At 38.9% G+C, this 18,921-nt stretch overlaps 1 protein-coding gene across 9 annotated transcripts in view; it reads left to right on the top strand.

Annotated features, from left to right (window-relative positions):
* LOC121634478 (ELKS/Rab6-interacting/CAST family member 1-like) overlaps positions 1 to 18,921 on the top strand; it is a 142,229-nt gene that overhangs the window by 73,916 nt on the left and 49,392 nt on the right. For all 9 annotated transcript variants that reach the window (XR_006009236.1, XR_006009237.1, XM_041977132.1 and 6 more), the window contains one exon: positions 6,744 to 6,904. Coding sequence is in view for 7 of the 9 variants with exons in the window: in XM_041977132.1 (XP_041833066.1) it covers positions 6,744 to 6,904 (161 nt within the window). In the remaining 2 variants the exon portion in view is untranslated. The remainder of the gene's footprint in view (positions 1 to 6,743; positions 6,905 to 18,921) is intronic.

The following is an 18,921-nucleotide window of genomic DNA, read 5'->3' as shown; positions in this document are numbered from 1 at the left end:
TACCTGTCTAATTAGTCAACTCGTTGTTCTTTAAAGGCACCAAGTTAAAGGAAGTTAAGTTAAAGTTAAAGGCAAAATAAGTAGCATTGACACCTTGTGTTTCAAATCAGAACTGCAGTTGAAAGAGAAAAACACGGAGAGCGTTCTTCCCCCTCCCCCTCGGAGAGTTTCACGTAGGTTGCCGCTTCTTTTATACAGTCTATGAAGGACGGAGAACATAGCACCTGCAAAAATCAAGGTGAAAAGCGAAGATGATTCACACACACAGTAAGTTGCTATGCTTTGCAGTGCTAGCGCTAATTTCATGCGCTAATTTACATTAGCATAAAATAGAGTGTAAACAAAAGGTACTTTAATTAACAAATGCCGCACAGCAACAGTTTTCCCTTAGTCTCACTTAATAAATTAATTTGATAGTAATTTAATATGTTTATAAGGACAAACACAGTATTTACTTGGCCCAAACATCATTACATTTGTTGTTGTAAACTAACAGGCCACCAATTTACTCCACTAATACATCCATACAGTCACACAAATTAATTTAATGAGTGCCGAGAAATAAATTAGACTAAAGTCTTTGTAAATCAAGATAAACTTTTCAGTTAATTTAAGCAAAAGTCCAGTGCTTACCTGTCGAGGAGAAACTTTGCCAGCTCAGACTTCTCCACCTTGCAAAAGATTCTCCAATATTGATCCACGTTTTATTCCGTTTTTGGTTGTTTGCTTTTTTAGCAGGATGCAGAGGCTTTTAGGTTTTCTTAAACTATTTCTGTTCCGCTTCTTTTACTAGCTTCCATACCTGCATGCTGCTGCTCTTTTGCCGACATAAAATACCAACCGCTGCCTTGTTGTTGTTAGGCAACCATGGGGAGTCGCATATGATTGGTTAAGGAACCAGGAAGTTGAAAAGAGCAACACAGTGCACCCAAGTTATTCTGGCACGGAACTCTTATTTTGAAGGAGACAAACTTGACAAAGACATTGTTGATGTAGGAGACAGATTGTTTATAGGGAAGCTTCCTTTTATCTCTTGCAGCAAATGAGAACAGTTTAAATTATTTTTAAGGAAAATATCCTAATTATTCAGCCTTTAAAGGAAAATTTCAGTGCCGAGTTTAGCTCCTAAGTACAGTGGCATAATTTCAGTTTTGTGGAAAATATCCTGTACGATTGTAACCTATGATTTAATTTCACAATTCCCAAAACTTAGTTTGTTTGTATGAAAATTTGAACTCTTGGTCCTACGAAACAGGCTCTAGAAATGAGAAAGTACAGAAAATGCAACGTCAGATTTATTATATTTGCTCCCCTGACGTCTTCATTGTGGTTGATTTTATTTACAGTAATTGTGCCACGCTGTCAAATTTAATTCGACTTGGAAATATTGAAACACAAAATGCTACAAGTGACAGCTTCAATTACACAGACCAGAGGCCATTTAGGCCAGGGCAGGGTCCTGGAGAGCGTCGCCATCTCAAAAAGCTTCAGTGAAGGTGGAAGGAGCAGAAATGTCAGTGTGTGGTGAACGAAAGGCGAAGGCAGCCAAACACTCAGTGCACTCCTCTCCCAACATCAACAACATTTACTCAGCCTTTCAGTGCAGACGCATACATATGTGTGTGTGCCATTCGCAGACAGGAGCGCTAACTGCTGTTAGCATGCAGAAGCCAGATGAACTCGGCCTTGGTTTTCAACCTGGAAACACATCTCTGTGTCCAAAAGTAAATTGTAAATAAATATTTTTGCATTCCTTTTTTTAACAATTGCGTCACTGCAATTTACCTCTCACATAATGATTTAGAAAACGATGACAGAGAGAGAGAATTTTCTCCCTTAATGAGGCCGGCCTGTTCAAAGACAGACATGCAAATGTGGCCAAAACTCAACAGACTTATACACGCACCCTGACTTCATATTGGTACACACTGCAGCTTTTATATTCAACTATATATTGACAACACGTGTGTGTGTGTAGCTGTGTGCTTGTGTTTGGACTGTCCCATGAATGGGTTTGATGGTCAAAGGCATTTGACCAGAACCACATGAAAATAAACTAAACCTTTTCTGCTAGACGTGAGTCACTACTGTGTGACACACTCCATCTGTCTCAAACTGAAGACAGACGTTCTCCTCTCCAGCTTTCCGCCTTTTATTAACCAGATAATTTTCATTCTTGAACCCAGTGCACCTTCTTCTGTCTTTCATCCTTTCTTAATCTTAAAATGAAGTCGAAGTTATTCTTAAACACAAACACTCAGGACACTAAAGGGCTCGCCGTCCTCCTCTTTCCCCGCACCTCAATTTCCTGTTGGGCCTCAAGTCTTCCTATCTCTTCCCTCTCTCATCTATTGATGTGTCATCTTCTCCTCCTTATCCTTTCCTGTCTCCTTTTCTCCCTCGTCTCCTCCTCTCTCTTTGTCTTGTCTGAATTGCATATTTTTACTGCTGCTTGTGTTTCTTACTGCTCAATGTTTTGCATTCTGCCTACATTTTCTTCTTTCTGCTTATCTCTTTTGTCTGTGCTCAACATTTTAATCTCTCCTCCTCACTTGTTTTAGTTCTTACATCTCTTTTTTAGTTTTTTTTATATACTTATTTTTTTTTGCTTTCCATCTTTGACACAAGTCACCTTTCTCTGCTGCTTTTTTCTTCCTTCACTTTTTTTCTTATTACCTCCAGCACTTGACCTTTCCTCCTTTATCTCTTTACATCCTTAAATCCGTTTCCTCCCTTACTATAATCACTCCCTCTTCTCACTTCTCTCTTTTTCTCTGTCATTTTGTATGCAGCTTTCTCATATTCCAATGCATGAGTTCAGCACAAGTGGATTTAGGTGGTCAAAGGTAACAAAGAATCATCAATACTCCACTCACCTGTCTAAAATTTCCTTTATTTGGTTGTGCTTTTGTCTTTTTTTTAAAACTTCCATTTACATTTATTTTTATTTTAATAAACAGCTGCATGGGAATTTGAGCAGAAGTTATCTTTTCCTGTCTCTGGTAGTCTTGACAGCTTCGAGTGTAGACTTCGCATCAATTAAACTGAAGAAAATATCACAGATACATTTTGACTCCTTTCTCATTTTCATTTCACATTTCTCTTACATCTCTCATCTGCCCCATGTTTTATGTTTATGTCTGACACTATTTACAAGACGGCAGCAAGGAAAGTCTTTGTGTATGTAGCAGTGTGTAGCCTCTAAAGTCAAGTTCTTAATGCTTACAGTGGTGGAATAAAGCCAGGTGGTATAACAATGAAAATTCGCAGGTCAACATCATTAAAATCCTTGGTGGTGTGAGAGCCAGAAATATTTATATTGGTAGTACGACACATTTCTCCACACTGACTTTTTCAAAACTGGTAAAGCGACTGAGTGTGAGTGTGTTAGGCTGGGTAAATGGTTTCCAGCCAGTTTGCACGTGATGTCCTACACACAGTACATACAGCAGGATCTTTTGGAGCATTCGGTTCACAATAAAAGATAAAGATGTGGATATTATCAGTTTTTTGCAAAGGCTCTACTCAAAACAAACGTCCATGTTCTTCTCCTCCTCGTTTTCTTCACCTGGTAAGTTTATTTTATAAATGGAGAATGATCCAGGTGTGTACATATCCTGCACACTTTGACTGTGAAGGTCAGCTGGCACAGGAAACCAGCTGACCTTCATGGACTAGTACTTAGGGTCAAGTGGACACAGATAGCATGAATCGCTATATTGTACATCTATTAAAGTGAAAATATTATGTTAAATATGTTTATAAAAAGGTAGGTGGTGAAAGGTAGCACTACACTGCTGACAGTCACACCACAGAGCCCAGTTTGAGCCCCATTCAGCTAAAATCTATACATGGCTAGGGTATGGCAAAATATATAGATGGTCAGGTATAAATATTCATAAAGACATGGTAACAGTTTGGCATCATGTCGCTGAACATCATCCCGTTACTAAAGTGTTACCATGATACAATTTCTGCACCTGTCAGCAACAGGAATGTTTCTTTTTTCTTGATAATTTTAATCAAATAGCAGTGTTTATGTCACTGTGCTTAATAGTGAGGTCAAGAGAAAATAGTTAAAACTATGTCTCATGATATCAAAGAACACCTTTTGTAAACACAGCATCACTACACATTCCTACAGAGCATCATCATTTTGTTTTATGTCCAGAGCTACAATACTGAGGTGCTTTTTTCTTTGCTCTAAACTAAGATTCTTTGCTCCCCAAAGAAACGTAACAAGCTCCTTGTTTTATAAGGAAAGATAAGAGTGCATTGACGTGTTGCTCTTGACGTTTCCACACAACACAAACATCATTAGATCAACAAAAAGAGACATTAGCCAAGCCTGAGGAGTAATGATGTACTACTAAAAGTTGAAGAACTCAGAACCAGCACCTTGTAAACATCAGCTACAGATAGGTTTTACATTCAGGCTGCAGTTAGCTAACAGTCTGCTACTGGGTTTTGCAGCCATCAGCACAGTTTTGAGCAAACAGAGCTGACTCTGCACTATGAAGCTGTCACATTTCTTGGACTTAAAATTGAAGTAGTCCCTTCAATGTGGCTGACAGGTTTCTCCATGTTTAACTTTGTGTTAAGTCTTGTGTCAAGAATGTCAACATTTTTTTTTTTTTTTTTGCTCATGCAGAGACAGTTGAAATAGCAGGGTAAAGCTAAAGCTATTTTATATTTATTATAAATTCACCATTATAGTTTGTTAGTTAGTTTATTTATTTATTAACATACCTTTTTTGTTGTTTATTAAAAAGAAAAGAAAAATTGTGTTAATCCATGAAGTTATTGTTGTATCTAATAGAGACGCATGGTCCTGCACCGGGTGAGAACTTTGAAAAGCTCCATCAGAACAATAACTTATAGAGTATAAAGTACCTTAAATAGGTGGACACCAAGGTGGACTTTGGTCTGGAGAACCTGGGTTCCAGTCTCCGGGTTGGCAACTGAGACAAAAAGCCACTGTGGGTCACTGAGCAAGGCCCTTAACCCCCAACTACTCACTGGCATCTGGCAGCCTACTGCTCCTAGCAACTAGGGTGAGTTAAATGCAGAGAAGAATTTCCCAGCTTGGGATTAATAAAAATATAATTTAAAAAAAAAAAAAAAAGATTTTAGAACATTTTACTTTTCTGGTGCACCGACTGAGAAGTTTTGAAAATTAAACTCAGTTTTGAGAAATGTGTGTTTACCAGCTACAAAAACAAGTGTCTGAGAATGAAAGAGTGGCATCCAGCAGCAGACTGGTTTGAGGAATGCTGGAATACATTGTCTTCCAAATAATTATTTAAATGCTGTTTTTGTTCGGTTCTTCTAGATGCTCAATGCAAATACCAATGAATATGATTTTTTAATTGTCAAAAAATTATATTAGGTTATATAATTATCTGGATTTTAATGAAAAGAGCATCTTCTTTCAATCACTCAAAATCCAGTTTCAGGTGGCCACACCATGAGTTTTTCCTCCATTCATACCCACTGCAGCCAAAGATTCTATGGTATGTTTTGCAGTTAAGGATGGTGCTTTGTCTTTACTGCAGATGGAGCGGTTCCTCCTTCTATACCACCTTAGGGCCTACCATCTCACTCTCCATTATTCTAGCCCAAAATATCATTCCACCCCCACCTTGCTGATGTTGCAGCCCTGTTGGGATGTGGTGGCCATCCACCAACCATCCAAACCTCCATCCATGTGGACCATCCAGTGTAACATTCATCAGTGAATAAACTGTTTGAAAATTAGTCCTTATGTACATCTGAGTCAACTGCAAGCATTTCTCTTTCCAAACATTAAAGGTGGCTGATATACAACTTTATGCACAACTCTATCCTGCACTGAGAGGTTGTTAAGGATTAAAACCAGCACTTTAAATACCTGCTCACCAGTGGCTTTTTAACAGCTGCTTTCTTAACGCAATGCATTCGCCTGACAGACTTTCCTTAATATGTCTTTATCTAATTACCTGATTGCACATTTTTTAACCATGTGATAATCTCACAGTGCACTGTTATATTGCACTATTTCAGGCTTTTAGTTTGCAGAAAGACCTTACTTTTCCCCCTTGCTGCATGGAAACTGACTTGCTTAATAATTTAAGTCGTTTCCCTTTAATTAAACACACTTGGGAAACTAATGATAAAACCTGTCTGGGATTGTTATTAGTCATCTAAACAGACAGGAAAAACAACACAAGCTAAATCTTTCACAGAAAAACTAAAAAAAAAGTTTTATTGAGTGAAATCCTACAAGTAAAATAATTCGGAAAACTGGGTAAATAGTATCAAAAAGATATAGTAGGAAAATCTGTAAATGATCATTTATTTTACCTGGAATAAAGGTTTTCTTTTTCGTTGTTGTTTCTTACTTGTATATGTTTGGGTGATCGTTTTCAGGCCAGTAGAAATGCACACCAACCTCACACACATTTAACTGACACAGTGATATACAGCCAGTGGGAGGGGGCGACTGAGATAGAATACACTTCAGAGAAGAGAGGGACAAAGAGAAACAACACTAAGAAGAGAAAGAAAACAGAGGGGTAAAATGGCACGCTTGATCTTCTCCAGTGGAGCATGTTGAGTAAAAACAGAGAAATTAATAAAACATTTTTAGGTGCAGTAGCACTCAGATGCACACAGACACTCACCACGGACATAAAACTAGGGCAAAAAACACACTGAAGAGTAAAAGAAAAAGTTTAAAATGTCTGTTTATTTGCTTGGGTCAGGTGGAGGACCTCCTGGTAGCCATGGAGAAGGTGAAACAGGAACTGGAGGTGATGAAAGCCAAGCTGTCATCAACTCAGCTCTCACTGGCCGAGAAGGAAGGTCACCTGACTGCCCTGAGAGCAGAGAGGCGGAAGCACCTGGAAGAGGTCCTGGAGATGAAGTAAGAATATAAAAACATGCATATTTTAATATTTCTCTGTATGTTAATGAGTATTTCAGCTGAACTTTGAGACTTTCTGTTCATCCAGCTGCCAGCCCTTACATCTATATGTTTTACTATTTTCTCTTTTCATGCGCAAGCACACACACGTATGCAAAACATCTCTGTGAGGAAGCATTAGCCCAATTTACTACAAAGCATACTTTCTAATTTCTTCCCCATGTTCTGAAGAAATCCATCTGTTCCTACATATTAGGGGGAAGTTTCACATAAATGAGCTTTTGAAGTTTCATCAGAGTGGCTCCGATAAAGAACTAATTTAATTTAAGGACTCAAAACACCTTTATAGAGAGATTACAAATGTTTTTAGGATTTTCCCCAATTGATTTCCATTTTAGTTCTATTTCTTTTAGCTGTCAGTAAATTTAGTATTACCTGTTCTCTTTTTTAGGATTGTTTAAGAAATGTACATCCCTGATTAAATTCATGTTTCTAGCATGAAAAGAACTTTAGCAGATCAAAACCAAACACACAGAAATGCCCTTTAATTATTATAATACAATAAAAATAATAATTAAGTCATAAAAGTGAAATTCTGCTGAAAAAAAGATACCAAACATGGATAAACATTTTTTATGCAGTATATAAAAGCGAAATCAGCCAAACTATGCTCAGACCCTTCACCCTTTGAGACCTATGCTTTTTTTAAGCCTCTACCCAAAAATTGCATACCCATAATGAAATTGGACTGATGCAGCTGTAGCTCTAAACTTCTATCAGATCATAGAACAAAATGTGGACTTTATCTCAACTGAAGCAGAACAAAATGGGCAGGGTTTTGGACACAGTTCACTGTCATTATGGCCCAGTTTGACATCTGTTTTCAAAGTTCCCCAGTTGTGGGAGCTGTGGTTTTAGAAGATTAATTAAATTGGAAGAAAAGGTAACGTCTCAGTCTTAACATTAAAAAAGTATTATTTCATTTCCTCCAGACTTCAGATTATCTCCATGTGTTTATCTTTTGTTTACAATTTACATCCCAACATTTTTGGGAAATCTATTTGCACCATGGAAAGATTTTTTTGTTAATTAACTACATCATATTATGCATAGACTAAACACAAATGTTGGTTTTTACTTAAACAACCAGGTACTGGATGCTCACACTTATATCTAAAACAGTCAGCACTGAATAATCAGGCGTTAATATCTTAATATTTGCTGTATCTTCTTGTGTAGTTTCAGTGTTTCAGGACAGTTTTGACTGGACACGGTGATATAATCTTCCTCCGAAACTTCATTAACTCTCCTCTCCTTCCTTCTCTCTTCCTTTCATCTTCCCTCTCCCTCTCTAAGCTTTAAAGCCATGGAGATGATGTTAATGCAGTAACCATGTCCAACTCTTCACATGATGGATGGCACACATTGACGCCAGCACACACACATGCACACACTGTGACTCAATGTACACTTTAATGCTGCTTTAATAGATGGGTTTGTAGTTTAAGTGCTACCAAGATGAGTCCACCAGTCATGTATTTTCCTCAAATTTACATCCTCCCTGAGACCTTACAGTGACGTCTGATTTAGTGGAACAACACTTTGGACTGAAATAGGAGCCAAAAGAATGTCCGTGTTAGCATGTTAAAACAGACCGGGACAATGTTTTATCGTGGCATCATGGGAAATGAGGGCATGCACTGTGAATTAAATTTCCTGCCCTCTGTCCTTGACGTTTTCTACTGGCAATGTGTATCTTAGTTTCTGAGTAAGATACAGTGTGTGTGTGTCCATTCAGGGTCCAGGTGAGGGGAGTTATTGGCCATTTTATTGCCGTAGTAACAACCCGTGTGATTACTACACACATCAGTCTCAGAATGCAGGGAGTTGTTTTCGTTTGTGACTTTGTGTGTGTGTGGTCATGTCCAAGAGGACTATGATTGTTTTATTGACCTCAAGGCATTGATGGACATTTATGTCACAGGAAACGACATTAAAACACACCTCACCTGCTTAATTAAACTCAGACCACACAGTGGCACGCATACACACCAACTACCTCACACACATGTATAATTAGACTTAGCTGTCACTCAGGAACATCACTCTCCTACCTGCTGCATGTATGTGTAGATGTGTATACATGTATTGGGGAGGGCAAAATAAGCAAAGATGCAGGGTTGAAATGTTGAACAGCAAACACTCCACTTTCCATCATTAATTTATAATTTATGGTGAGAATTTAAATGTAGAAAAACAGGAGTCAGGCAACAATTTAGAATAAATAAGAATATGAGACTGTAACCTCTCTTGCAGTGTTGCCCTTTTTGTCTTTAATTTCTTATGTCTGGAGTGGTAACTTCTTTCATAACAGTCCTTTGGTAGACGCTTTTCTGCAGAGTGACTTACAAAGACAAGAGTAATTGCCGTCCTTTGGCATGTAATCTATAAAAGTTAGAGATCAAAACAGCCACTTTCTGATTAAATGATATCCCCTTGATCTCCTGAGCTACTCGTTGGTATATAGCAGGTAATCACATCAGTGGTAAATTCATTCCTACTATGTCTTATAAAAATATGAACTTCAGTAACTAACATGAGCTGCTGCAGCATTTCTGCTTATTCTAAACAAATCACACACGTCTGTTCTTTAACATTCACTACAGTACCAGGCTAGCAAACATTACGTTGAAAATTTATAATAAAAAGATGTTTCTATGTCGAATGTCCTACTTTTTCCATCTGGGACCTCTCTGGTATCAATTTACCTTAAAAACTGTCTGATATAACAACATTTTGAATATGTGTGTGTCTCAGGGATTTAATAATTGGGCAGGATGAGCTCTAAATTTTTATTCTTATTTATGTAGTAGAAAGCAAGACCATGTATTGAATAAAAAAGACAGCTCCCTGTCGGAGACTTGAGTCTATGGGTAACAACTTAGGCTCACTGGTCACTATTAGAGACACCTGTTCAGGTGCTTTATGATAATAGCTATACACACAGACACAAGTGGCTTTAAATGTGGCATGGTTGCCTGGTCTGATGAGTCTTAATTTCAGCTCCACATTCAGATGGTAGGGTCAGAATTTGGTGTAAACAAGATCAAAACAAGGATCCGTCTTGTCTTGAAACAACTGTTCATACAGGTGGTGGTAGTGTAATCGTGTGGGGGGCTCATTCTTGGCACACTTTGGGCTCCTTAGTGCCTTTGTCATGGCTGTAGCCTTTCTGGACCCAAGGAGCAAATAAACTCAGCACCAGGTGAACGTAGACCAAGATTTATCCACAAAAAAGAATGAACTGGAGAACTCAGGTGTGCAGGCTAAATTGGAACAGAAGACTGGAATTAATCTGTGGAGGGGAAGCAACACAATGAGCGCAAGCAGAGCAGAATAATGGCAAAGGACAAAAGGAGCTAGAGGAAAAACGGCTTACCGAAGGTTTGGGGAGTGAGGCTGTACTGGGAATAGCTCAGCAGCAGGGAGAGTTTCAGGCAGGCGTGGAGGTAAGAGGGCAGGCCGGAGAGATCCAAGATGCAAACAGGTAGGAAGTTGTTTCCCACCAGGAAGCAGAGTAGCAGAGTAGATAAGACAATCTGGCAGGGAAGAGAAAATCCAGCTGCTCCTAAATACACCATCACAAGATGAGGGAATGAAGCACAGGTGTGTGTGGCAGCAGGCTCTGGAGATCAGGTGAATCACTTTCACTGTCCTGGCCAGCCCGAACCCTGACAGTCAAGCCTCATTTAAACTCCACAACCCACCGTTTGGTAGAGCTAACTTTTCTGACTATAATGAATTTTGTTAATAATTTGTGGAAATAAACTTGACTTAGATACCTCTAATAATTGGTTTGGGATTGTAATTTCTAAAATAACTCTTATATTTTCACCATTTCACTATTGTTACTATATCATTAACTGCCATAAAAATAATTTAACAAAATATTCATTTATGTTGTTATTGTCCAAAGAAAAAAAAAATATGCAAATATTTTTCTCTTGCTTTTTTCTTAAACTTTAAAGTGTTTAAGGAAACCTTTCCAAAAGACACTAGAAATGTGTTTTTTCAAGAAAGGCTTCACTGAATCACTTGTAGGAGCACAGAAAACACAGAAAACATGATGCACTTTCATGCCCAGTCTTTGTTTAGAGCATCGTTTCCATAACCCTTTTCATAGTAAAACATTTCATTTAACTGCTGGTTTGTAGCTTTGAAATATATTCATGACACCATTGCTCGTGTATTTTACAAGGCATTAGGGTTTGGTCAACAAATACGTAATTTTGTTCTGGCTTTCTCCCACGTGTATAACATGAGATGTTTTAATGTGGCCATGTCTTGTGTGTTCATATGTCTCAGTGTATTGCACATGAAACTGCCTACAGGCTGCTGTAATTCCTCAGGGTTTGATGTCTGATTTCCTGCCTGGTTTAAAATCAGTGTAAGGTTTAATGTTGCTCTAAGGCGTGATATATGACCCCGAGTGTTTCACAGACAGAATATTTAATGCACATACACACACTCTTTCTCCCATGAAGAATTATATACCAAGTACAGCTGGAAGAACACACACTGACATACTCACCTTCTCTTGTTTCCCACAAACACACACACATAGCTCTGTAGCTGTGTGTGTCTTTGTGCTGTAGTTTTGACCAGCTGGCTGTGTACTGGATATCTTCTCTGCTACAAGTTTATGCAAACTGTTAGAGGCTGATACAGATGTTAGTTTGCACATGTGTATGTGTGTGTAATCTACACAGATAGAGCAACGCACAGACTCACACATCTCCCCCACAGCGGTTGAATGTGTAAACCATTTTCTTAGTAATTTACATTAAAAGTGCTCATGCTCGCCATACGTCTTGTCATGTATTTGTATGGTTTGGAGCATGAAGGTGTGTGTGTGTGTGTGTGTGTGTGTGTGTGTGTGTGTGTGTGTGTGTGTGTGTGTGTGTGTGTGTGTGTGTGTGTGTGTGTGTGTGTGTGTGTGTCAAAGCCAGCTGGAGGAATGTGCTGACAGTGTGTATGTAACAGCAGGGTGTCAGGTCTGAAATCCAAATCTGAATGAATTAAAGTCTGTTGTACTTTCTGCTTTGCTTACATTCAACACACACCCCTTCTTCTTCCTTTCTGTGTTGCTCTTTTCTTTTGTTTCTCTTCATCTGTCAGTTTATTTATTTATTTTTTTAACACATGCATGCATGTCCTTCCAACATAAATATTTCATGCGTTTGGACGAGATGTGTATTTCATTCATTTAGAAAGTGGAAAGGAAAGTAGTAGTTCAGCTACTTTCAGTCATCGTCTGTGATTATTTGTCTTCTAATTTGTTGCCAAATTAATCAAATCAAACAAATCATTTAAAAGAAAAGATCTATCAGTCTGACTGATATACAGTTTTTGTTTTCAAGGTTTTCTTTGACATAAGATGAAATCCTTTACAGGAAGTTGGTTTGTTGCACTACTTACATTTAATACTACAATACTACAAACATATAATTTACAAAAAATGTTACATTATAATGTTTCAGGGTATTTTATGGTTGTTTATTTCAATTAAAAGACATTATTCTTTGCGTATGTGCAAAGTTTTTGTGTTTATCCAATAAATTTTTCAGAAATGTTGGTATTTAAATCACTAAAGGAGATTAAGTCTGAATTGTGGTGCACAAAGGAATGTCTTTTGCATGCTTCGAATCAGAGGCATTTGCCATTTGTCTAAAATGATGAATGACTTCTTAAATGAGTTTGGCAAATGTAGTGGCAATTCCCATCTTTGAATTTATAAAGCTCTGATGTCAGAGCAAAGGTTTGCGAGACAAATGCAGAGGTGGGAATGTGGGCTAAAGACTGTAGTGTGGACCAAATAATAAGACAATGGAGGTCTGAACAAGAACCATAAATCAAGTTTTTTGGAGGACGATAAAATTAAAAAAGAGAGAGAAGCAGAGCTATTTTTTGGCAGGAAGAAAAGGATGGGAAGCACGGAGGAGAAAGACAGCTGTCCAACGATAACTTACTCGAGCCAACAATGTGCATGATATACTGAAGAAATTATGTTCCCTGTCTCCTTTCCTCTTTACATTCATCAATCTTTCAGATTACAATATATATTCAATGCATAATCACTTACATAACAGTCTCTTCCCCCCGCTTGTGTACTGTTTTAAAGCACATCATTATCAACTCAACCTTTAGAAATTTTTTATAGCGATTGCTGCAAATGTTCAGAAGAGAATAGAGAGGTATAACAAGAGGGTCTTATTGGCTGGTTTAGCAACAGGAAACTGAGTGAGAGATGGCAACTTCAGTTTCTTTTGAAATGGAAATAAAACAACATTTTAGTTGCTTTAGATTGTGACACAATGCGTAATGGGAAATGTTAAAAAATATTACCTTTTTCATTTCATCTCTAGGTTTTTGTTTGGTTAACACTGTTTAAGGAAAAATATCCATTTTCTTATCATGCACTTTAATAACACAATGCTTGTTTTCACACAAACAGTATTTTGAGCCGCATGTAGATAAAATCTGGAGACACACTAAAATGCATCACTGTCTTCAGTTCCCTGCAGTGGGAAGCTTGGCTGATGCCTCAAGGTGAATGCTATAAATTCAGTTTATTTCTCCTGAGCTGCTCTGTTCTCTGTTTTATTTCCTTCCCAGCCTCCGTCTAACCTCAAACCTCTCTTTGCACCCCTTCCGCCATCTCTCCCTTCATTCCTGCTGTCCCTCTCTCACTGTGGAATTCCTTCCCTCCATCCATCCCATCCTCCTTTTTTCTCCCCTTATCCCTACCATCCTTACTTCCACCAATTTCTCAGTTTACAATCCTCTCGTCTAAGCCTACATCTGTGTGGAAATGCTATTATGACCTGATCTGTGTCTGGCAGGCTGTGTTTCTGCCTCTCCGTCTGTGTCGTCACGGTTGTCACTACGCACTGAAACTAATCGATGATGTGTGTGACTGCGTTTGTGTGTGTATGCAGTCAAAGATGCCATTTTCAACAGCATCTCTTGCTTTTTACAGCCATCACTAACAATATGACACACATACCATGTCAGCTTTTCCACCACCAACAATAGATGTACATGTTGCTTTCAAAATAGCTCTCCTCTCCTTAACACACACACAGTCACTTACAAAACCAGACAGCATGATTGCTCAGAAGCTTTCACTCCCGCAGGAATGCTTGGAGATATACACCCACACATACACACTCATGCATAAAAATATGTCCTCCCACTCAAATGTACGTACACATACTTATGGCAGCACAGCAAAGAGCTTTGATCCATTCAGACAGCGATGAGTTTAATCCACATCCACAGTGTGCCAAAGCCAGTTTGCGTGTGTGTGTGTGGGTAAGACGTTGTGAGAGCTTGGTATGACAAAAAAAAGGGGGGGCATGCAGTTTTGACACTTAGCCTTACAAGCTCAAAACAGGGCGCCTCACTTTCTGTTTTGCTCTCCATTTTTCGTCTTCACTTTGTGCTTGCTTCTCTCTCCCTTTTGTCTAGTAATCTGGTTCTTTTTTCTTTATCCTTTTTTATTTACTTTTCTTCTCCTTTATTTTAGACTTTTAAGAGAATGAAGCAACCAAAGCAATAAAAAAAATAAAAAAGCTAACCCTGTTAAGCCGTGCAAACAGCTGATATTCAGCTGAATAAACAGCAAAGAGGAGAAAGTTGTTCTTATGTGTGTAATTGTAATTGCATTATTTTATGTGCAGTTTGGGCATTTATTGTAAACTTAATGGCACCAGTTAATTCAGCCGAACTGGAAACAGAAGAATAGCTTTGAAAGCAAGATTAAGAGTGAGAATAGAGATGGAAAAAAACAGATAGAAGGGAAGAAAAAAAAAAAAAAAAAACGATGCGGCAAAACCTAAACTTGCCTGTTTTCCAGAGCTGATTACAGGTTCTGCAAGCCAGGCCATCAAACAGATCATTAAACTGCAATTAAAGAGGGAGAGGGAGCGATGAAAAAGGAAAATATATCAAAAAGCAGATAACAACACACACTTTCTTTTTTTTTTAAAGCCTGTGATTGTATGTTGGATGTGCCACACAAGTAGATTTCCATTCTGGAAATAGAATTACAACTGAACAAGCAAGCTTAAAAGTCTACTGATCAATAGGTAAATATGCTCTAAAAGGAAATGTAGAGATGTTGAGCAGTTAATATTTCAACTAACCTGATAATTCATGATATAGCAGAATAATTACTGTCATAAATGGATGCATGATTTTAAGTTGTCTTTTTCTCTTTAATGGAAATTTGAATTAGATGAAGGCATTAAAGTCAAACTCTTTTTAAATTGCGGTATAACACAGTAATCAGAGTTGGGAATCATTGTTCGGAAGTTTTAATTCTCACAGAAATTATTTAAAAGTAAACCCGACTTTGCTTCTGAAAACAGTAAAGTTTATTCTCAACCTCAATGTCTTGCCTATAAACAATTCCCACTCAAGATAGGCAAACCAGGAATCGAACCACCAACCTTCTTAGCTGCCATCCACTGCTTTTGAGCCAAATGTTCAGCACATACCTCCAGTCCAAACTGCAACTGTAAAATTTATTTTGTTGACCATTTTGAAAATGTGCACAGCTTTATCTTTCTGAGTGTTGTGCTTTGTCCTTGACTCAGAAAGAACAGACACATAAATTCATTATCTGCAGACAGAGTTACGAGTCTGCTGACAGATTTACATGCAGTATAAAAATGAGCGGAAGCCAGCGGTTCCTGGAAAGTTCAATGAAAAACATACAATAAGACAAGGACTGGTTGGAAAATTGGGTTGTGTTTTTTTCCCCCCAAAATTTAGTGACTTGAGCAAATTGTTGAGAATATTTTAATTCAGTATCATTTCCAATATTGTGTCTATCATCACATTAGGGCTGTAACAATACATTGATCTAAAACAACTCATTGACTTGTGATGCATCAATCCAAACAGAAAATATAGATCAAACGTTGAGTGATAGTTTTTAAGACATGCTTAAGAAAGAATATGTTGAATTGTTTCCATTTACTTTGTTCTAACAACCACAATCTACCCATCTATCCTCTAATCTTTATATGAAGTTGGTTCATGGAGGAGCAGCTCAAGCAAAGAAGCCCAGACTTCCCCTTCCCCAGCCATCTCTTTCAGCTAATCTGGGGTAATCCTCAGACGTTCTCAGGTCAGCCAAGAGACATACTCCCTCCACATACTCCCTCCATAGAGTGTCCTGCATCTTCCCCTGGTCTCTTCCCAGTGGGTTATGCCCAGAACACCTCACCATGCAGGCGTCTGAGCCACCTCATCTGGCTCCTCTTGATGCAACTGCTCTACCCTAAGCTCTTCCTAAATGGCCGAGCTACCTCTAAAGACAAGCCCAGATACCCAGAGGAGTTCTATCTTCAGTCTCATTTTTTCAGTCACTACCCACAGCTCAAGAACATTGGTAAGGGTAGGAAATCGAGAGCTTCGCCTTTCGGCCTACCTTCTTTTTCAATACGGTAGACCAAGAGTTCGCATCACTGCCAACGCCGCTCTGATCCGCCTGTCAATCTCCTGCTCCTACCGCCTCGCTCATAAACAAGACCTTTAGATACTTGAACTCCTTCTCTTGGGGCAGGATCTCATCCCACACCCAGAGAGGAGTCTTGTTGTTACCACCAACATAAACATGGTTGTAGCCAAGGCATTACTCCTACAGCTTACAGTTACCCCCAACTTCCCCCAAAAAGGACATTATGTCCCGCTAGTCAGAAAACCCAAAGCACTGACCCAACCTCCACACTTTTATAGACAGGTTGTACTTGAGCTGTTTCTTTTCATTTGTCATTGAAACCAAAAGTCCAGGAGCTGAAGGAAATCTCTAAACTTTAGAGTATGCTTTGATAAACACTTGTCACAGGTGTCCGTTACCACCACTGGTTAATGTAACATGAGTGCTGACAGATTGTTAGCAGATGTCCTGGTCTCAGTAGCAAAGCGTAGAAATGGATTTACTCCACAGATCCACGGTGAAGACAAAGCTGCATTTTCAGTCACACTTCTTAGTTTGTGTGTTTGTGTGTGGTCCTGTGGAGTGAGCAAACTCCCGCGGACCATGCATAAAGCATTTCTACACTTTTCTTATTAGTCACAGTGTGGCTTTTTAAATACGGGTGTGTGAGCGACAGGCGAAGAGAAGGAGGTGAGAGAACGGGAGAAGTTTTTAGGAGAAGAAAGGGAGTGAAAAAAAGGGGGAAATGTGTCAGGAACAGATCCTCATTCTGTCATGGAGTAGTCCCACCTGCCCTCTTCTTCTCGCTTTCTCTTCCCAGCTTTTGTCTCTCTACCTCCCTCTCCTTACCCTCGCTCTCCCCCTTCATGTCTCTTTGATTTGTTTTCCCTCCAAATCCTCCAGTTATTTTATTCCCTTCCCTGTCAATGCTGTTTCTGTACAAATGTGTGTGTGTGTGTGTGTGTAAGCCCTCTCGCCATCTTTTTTTTAAGCCTCTCTGATGTACAACAGCTCCTTGAGGGGAGCTTTTCTCTCCCTCTCAAACACTCAAAAACACACACACACTCATATATACCCTACACCAGCTTTAACCTATTTCCCTAGCACTTCCCTCTGATGGTCCCATCCTCTGGCTCCATACTAAATCATTCATGTCCAGCGTCTCTGACCCACTTCCATTATAGTTTAAGACAGAGGCGGGTTAGGCACTGTTCTCCAAAAGATTTCCCCCAAAAAATCTGCTTTAAGTTGCATTTTATTTCACAGAATTGGGCTGCGTTATTCTACATCTCAACCAAATTAAAACCTGGCTGGTGAGCTGACAGTATGCAAATTTTCCGGTCTTCTTTTTTTCTAGACTTCACAAACAAATAAATTTTCCAGGTCAGTAAACACATTCTGAATTTGGCGTTGAATAAAAGCGACAAAGCCACTCTTAACTGTAATTCCAGATAATTATCACATCATTATCCTGCATTACGACAGTTATCCCTTTTATGTATGTAACAGGGAACAGATTCAAAGTTCTGAATGCATGTAACTTTTGCACTAGGTGTCAATCATTTTCTCTAATAGCGTCTGTTATAATCATGTGCAGTGAAACTAAGTGTTGGTGGTGTAGCAGGAGGGAGCCACAATAAATAGTTTACGATAAACCAAAGCTTTACTGGCTGTCTTCACTTTGATGCTGCTCACATGGCAGGCCAGCAATAACAAATGTTCCATAAAACCTGCTCTAATGTTAGCGTTCATTACACTATGTTTTCTCTGCTAGGGTTATAAAACAGGATGCATGTGTGTGTGTTAGGGTGTTTGTGTGGGGTACTGCAAGAGGCAGTAGAGTCTAAAAACAGGAGGCAAAGCGGTGCAAAGCCTGTGTTTTGACTCTGTGTCAGATGTACATTTTGCTGTATAAATTAAATGCATGGTGTGTGAGACGGAGGAGATAGCTCAGAGCAGATTAGAATAAGGGGGGGCTCGCTGCTCACTGGTTGTCTGCCGCAGGACAGAAGCTGTCAGCTGGGCGAGAAATACTTCTCTGCAGGATCTCACTCTGGAGACCCAGAAACTAGTAGCTCTGTGTGTGTGAGAGAGACAGGCAAAGAGAGAAGGGGAGGGAGATGACATGGAGGGAGGACAGGAGGAATTAGGGATGGATATAGATTTAGAGCTTCACATGCAAGTTTGTTATGCACAGTCATGAACAACAGAGGTACAGGTGTTTGAGTGTGTGAGGACTCGGTCATAACAAAAACAGAAAGAGAAAAGCATGAGAACAAAGGTACATAAAAGAAAGAAAAGGGAGGGATTCTTTTCCTCCTTGCTTTATTACAGATTCCTTCTTTTCATGTCTCAGTGTAACTTCAGGTTTTTTGTTTGGGTGCGTATACCTTGGCATTATTCTCCTCTAAGTCTGTTTGGAAATACACAATAAAACTACATTTTGTCTAGTTTTTGTTTCATCTTCTGTTCAGACAAATTTTTTTAAATTAATGTCTTGACACATATT

This window comes from Melanotaenia boesemani, chromosome 23 (genome assembly GCF_017639745.1).
Source record: "Melanotaenia boesemani isolate fMelBoe1 chromosome 23, fMelBoe1.pri, whole genome shotgun sequence".
NCBI lineage: Eukaryota > Metazoa > Chordata > Actinopteri > Atheriniformes > Melanotaeniidae > Melanotaenia > Melanotaenia boesemani.
This window is presented reverse-complemented; position numbering and strand designations above follow the sequence as displayed.